This window comes from Anneissia japonica, unplaced genomic scaffold, assembly GCF_011630105.1.
Source record: "Anneissia japonica isolate Jap-2015-1 unplaced genomic scaffold, ASM1163010v1 scaffold287754_len4335492_cov202, whole genome shotgun sequence".
Classification (NCBI taxonomy): domain Eukaryota; kingdom Metazoa; phylum Echinodermata; class Crinoidea; order Comatulida; family Comatulidae; genus Anneissia; species Anneissia japonica.
The window spans coordinates 683,936-689,559 of NW_022705543.1; the positions used below are offsets into that span (position 1 = coordinate 683,936).

A 5,624-nucleotide genomic window follows, 5' to 3' on the forward strand; every position below is an offset into this window, starting at 1 on the left:
TCTAAAATTGATTAAATAAGCCTTTGAAACCCATAAATTGTCAAAATTTTTTGGAGCATTGCCAAACTACGCCCAATCTGCTCTAGTCGGGGACATTGGACCCCCGCCGGCAACCTTGGACAACCTGTTAGACAAATCCTGGCACCACCCCTGGTCCTCGCATCCTTGACGTCACGACTGTCAGTTAGAAATCACAATCAAAATATCCAGGAAGCATATATTTTTTATCTTTGGTTCAACAAAAAAGGTTCATAAGGAGTTTACCTTGGAACGAACCAGTTGAATTTCTTTTCTGAACTCAACTGCTCATTTAAGTTAATAATTGAGGCTTGTCATATAAAAACCAACGTACAGAGAATCTGTAATACTTTTACTTATAAATTTGTCAACAGTATGTCAATTCCAGTAACTGACCTGTCATTTTAAAGCTTATAATGTATGGAATATAAATATATTAGAAAATATATTTTCATGATTTTTTCACTGATACTAGTTCAACATGTTAACTTTCAATGAAATAATAAAAAAAAATCAGTTTTTGACTTACTTAATACCATTTATTTTATAAATAATAAAACACACAACACATTTGATTGTAGAACTTACATTTTCTGAGCGCCCAGGATGCATTACTAAGAATGGTATATCACTTTGCCGGAAGAAAGCGTCTATTCTCAGAGATGGTATTGTTGCTGTATCAACAAAATTTCTGAAATACAAAGGAAAATTCTATAAGCAGATAAATTACAAAAATTGAATTTTATCCTATCATTTGTTTAAAATCTTTACATATTTATTTGAATAAACACCTTGTTTTTGAATAAACACTGCTCTATAGCCTCATTTGGAATAGACGCCTAAACTCCCCAAACTCCCCAGGCGTTTATTTGAATAAATGCGAAATCTAAACCTTATTATCACATCTTAATGTTTAATATCCTTTTATATTAAATTAGCATGTCTTAATATTTATTACCATTTGGTGTAAAAATTTAATACATATTATATTAGCATGCCTCAATATTTATTAACCTCTTACACCAATGTGCTTTGTTATTTTAAACATCAATATGTTTTGCTGTTTTCTTTATGGAATGAACTGGTAGACAAAGACTGCTTTCAAAAATTTAAAGTACAATTGATAATTCACTGTTTCTACAGTATACTGCAAATCAAATTAAATTATAACTCTTAAAAGAAGTTTTTTTTTTTTTAATCAAAAAAAATATATTAATTATATCCAATAGCTATCCAAAACAGAGTGTCTGGTCGCTGGTGAAATAAAAAGGCACCTATATACTTAAGGAGCAAGGGTGCATGCCCCTCCCCACCACCATATTGATATTTTTTTCACTTGACCTAAAGCCCTGTCTAGACTATCAAATTTTATTTGACAAAAACATGTGACATGTCTAAATATGGTCATGATGACATCAAAGCATGACCATATATAGGCACATCATTACTATATATGGACATACAACAGCTTTTTGTCAAAGAAAATTTGATTATCTGAAGAGAGCTTACAGCTATCACACTATCAAATTTTCTTCGACAAAAACTCTTCTATGCCCACATAGTCATGATGTGCTTATTATATGCTAATGATGTGATGTCATCATGACCATATTTAGTCATGTCACATGTTTTTGACAGTGAAATATAATTTGATAGTCTGGACAGACTTGATAATGTAGCATTGACGTACACATCAACGATGACAAATCCAACACTGCCGAGGTACTCGTCAGCAACCTCGGCAATTGCCTCCTCTCCTTTAGGGAACCTCTCAAGTTTAGTTACTAGTATCACTGTAGGTATCTTCAGATCCATATGAAGACTGCTTCCACCATTTTCAATTTTGCTCTAGTTACAAAAAAATAAATACTGTATAGTTTAGATCCCTGCTTTTTAAACTATGGGTTTTCACAGCCATTTATATGCGACTTAGCTGAGGTTGACTGTAGAAATACAATAGTATATCTTTATTTGATAATATATGCCTTGGGTCAACAAAAAATAATCTGAAAGTAGGTAGCTACCTAAAAAATTTTGAGAAGCAAGGGTTTAGATGCCATAACATCTGTGTAAACAGGAAACTAGAATATATAACTAAGTAGTAGTATGATTTACTGTATGATTATGGTAGGATTATGATAAGGAATGATTATGATTATGGTATGATACTCAGTTTAGCATATAGCAACAGTACTCTGGTTTTGGGATGGCATGCCTCATATATTGACTTGTTTCAATATCAATGATTATTATTATTACTTTGTTACTGATAATGGTAATTTGTTTTAAATGCAGCAAAATGTATACTTACAATCAAAGGCATGTCAAGAGCTTTCATGAATGTAGGAAATTCATTCACCCTAAGAATTCCACGGTAGGTCTTACGAGGGCAGTCTTCATGGGGTAATGTTTGTTTGCACTGAAACAGCCAAACACCAACAATCGTCTCATCCCACAATTCAGCATCACTACATATATACAAAAAATGATTAATTTCTGATACAAAACTGTGTAAATTTGAAATTTGTTATTTTTGTTTCAGCAGTGATATATCTAGGATTCCTGAATTTTGGAGAGACACAAAGTTGGAGTGGGGTCGATGATTAAGTGAGGGGAAATATGTTGAATAGGAAAATAAGATTATATAAGGTGATTTTTAACTATTTGAGTGTTGTTTTTTTGCTTTGAACATTTTCAATGGGGGTGGGGCAAATGGGGGCGAATGCATTTTTGGGGGAATGTGCCCCGCCGCAAATTACTAGATACGCCACTGTACAGTTGATAATCTTACCTCTCTTTCAAAACATTTCTTACACTAGTAGTCACTAAAAATTTATACCGGTGACCATAAGCAAAAGCAGCTTCCATAAATGCTCTATGCTCTGAAAGAATATCATTAAAAGTGTTTAAATAAACAAGTAAAGTTGTCCCTCCAATTAAAGACCACTTTTGGCACCAAGAATTCATGGTCTTTAGCAGCTTTGGTCTTTAATTTTAAAAATAATCATTATAAAGTCAAAAGATTGGTGTTCATCAGGTGAAAAAGTGGTCATTAATTGAAGGCAGGCTCTAATTGGAGGGGTCTTGGATTTATTCGGTATAAGCACGGAGAGTAACCTACGGAAGTCTGAAGAAGACTTATTTCCAGTGGTATCATTCTGGTAGTGATTGGGCAGTACACCGGAAGACAATCCCATACTATTTTCCGAAGAGTGTACTGCATTTTTTAACGTGCACATGGGCCACTGCATGTTAACTATCATAACTTGCATTTCAGCGCTCCAGCTGAAATACAAGGAGAGCAGCGATGGGAATTGAACCGGTGACCAAGAGATCTCCATGTTTCAGCGCACACACAGTGGCTACCACCAGATTAGCCAACTGAGCTAAGCTGCTCTCTGAAATAAATTCAATTTAAAGAGTGATAACAAAGTGACAATGGGGACCTACACTGTATGGCCTGAAGAGGGTGGAATCATATGGATTTGTGGCTGCCTCGGGGTGGGGGCACCGCTCTTGCCATCTTCTGGATCCAACACTGAGTGGAAAGGGGATACCTTGTGAGTAGATAAGGTCTCTTACCTGGTGTCCCAATGGCCATCACCTTACTGAATATGACATCTTGTTTTCCTCGAGCAGTGCGCAGTAGTGACTCTAGTTCTTGATGGTTCTGTACAATTGGCACTTCTTGTAGAAGAACAAGGCTACATTTGATATAATAAAAGGTTATTTTTAAAGTAGTACAACAGGGGATACACATGAAAATAACTATAATAGTACATTTATCTTCTTTCTCTGGTACTGGTAGAGCCCAACCAGATATATTTTAATAAGCTCTGATGCTGGCAGGACTGATGGTATCAAGCCCTGCTACGGTCATGACCGATAGTGGGTATAATTTACCAGGTTCGGGTACTGGCAAACCCAATGGTGGAAAATTTACCATGTTCTGGTACAGGCAGAACCTGTGATGGACAACAACCCTTTTCTCTAAACCCCATCCCTTAGATGTTGTTCCCACAAATATTGTTTCCACAAAATGACAGTGTTAAAACATATGCAAACACATGTGTTTGTGGGACATGCATGTACTCCTGGCCCTGTTCTGATTGGCCAGTTGTTAAGTTTGGATAACACTCCAGAAAGGTCTATTTACCATGGTCTGGTACAAACAGAACCTGTGGTGGATGGTTTACCATGCTCTGGTACAGGCAGAACCTGTGGTGGATAATTTATTATGCTCTGGTAGAGACAGAAATTGTGGTGGAAAATTGACCATGCTCTAGTACAGACAGAACCTGTGGTGGATAATTTAAAATGCTCTGGTAAAACCTGGGGTGGATACTTTACCATGCTCTAGTACAGGCAGAACCCTGTGGTGGATATTTTATCATGCTCTGATACAGACAGAACCTATGGTGGATACTTAATCATGCTCTGGTACAGACAAAACCTGTGGTGGGTACTTTACCATGATCTGGTACAGGCAGAACCCTGTGGTGGATATTTTATCATGCTCTGATACAGACAGAACCTATGGTGGATATTTAATCATGCTCTGGTACAGAAAAATCCTGTGGTGGGTACGTTACCATGCTCTGGTAACAGGCAGAAACTGTGGTGGACACTTTATCATGCTCTGGTACAGGCATAACCTGTGGTGAATAGTTTACCATGTTCTGGCACAAGCAGAACCTGTGGTGGATTATTTTTACCATGCTTTGGTACAGGCAGAAAAAAGTGGTGGATGCCTTACCATGGTCTGGTACAGACAGAATCTGTGGTGGATGGTTTACCATGCTCTGGTACAGACAGAAACTATGGTTTGTTACTATACCAATTGCAATGAATTTACTTAAATATTAAGATGAAAATGTTACAATGTACTCACTGTAAGACACTGGATACAATGGAATTAATGTCAAATAGAGTGTCTATTGCAAGGTCTGTCAATGCTGCACCATTTCTGTGAAATGAATAATAAAAAATAAAAAATATATAAAATTAATTGTGATGTCATCATTTTATGTTTGTTATAATTCTAGCTCAAAAGGACAATAATTTGTTATAGAGACCTGTTATGTATTGCAGCTTGTGTAAAAAAACGTTCAACATTACTAGGCCCAGGCATAATGCATACAACAACCTACAGTAAGGAAACCATAGCATAGCATGTGACCACAAATGAAGCCAGATCCTATGCCCAAACTAGGAAGGCCCAGGCTAGATAAGATGGGACTTATTCATTCATTCAGTACTTTATTAATAAATTTCCATACAACAAGCCATATTATTTTCAAGTTAATTTGGGCACTAATTAGTAGATTGAGCCTGTAGGAGCTCTTATTTCCCCCAAAAAATAGCCTACACATTATTTTTTTTCCTTCAAATTTTATTTTCCAAACAGCACCCTCAAAACCAGGGGCGGATCCAGAGATGTCCAAAAAGGGGGCCCCCAAAAGGGGTCCCCGAAATTTGGGCCGATCGAGACAACAATGTCCTAGGGGGTCTCGGGGCATGCCCCCGCAAAATTTTTGTGTTCTAAACGCCCGAAAATAACATTTGAGGCGTTGTGGGCTATCATTTTTTTTCTTTTTCTTTCTTTT

General features: G+C 36.6%; 1 protein-coding gene across 1 annotated transcript; it reads right to left on the reverse strand.

The window, feature by feature from the left end:
• Positions 1–171: 171 nt before the first annotated feature.
• LOC117105836 (thioredoxin domain-containing protein 16-like) lies at positions 172–5,182 on the reverse strand. Its single transcript, XM_033247137.1, has 8 exons — positions 5,169–5,182; positions 4,910–4,984; positions 3,601–3,722; positions 2,810–2,900; positions 2,330–2,486; positions 1,709–1,866; positions 607–709; positions 172–177 (listed from the first exon to the last, which is right to left on the reverse strand). Exons 1-8 carry the CDS (start codon positions 5,180–5,182, stop codon positions 172–174), a joined length of 726 nt encoding a protein of 241 aa, XP_033103028.1.
• Between the last annotated feature and the right edge of the window lie 442 nt (positions 5,183–5,624).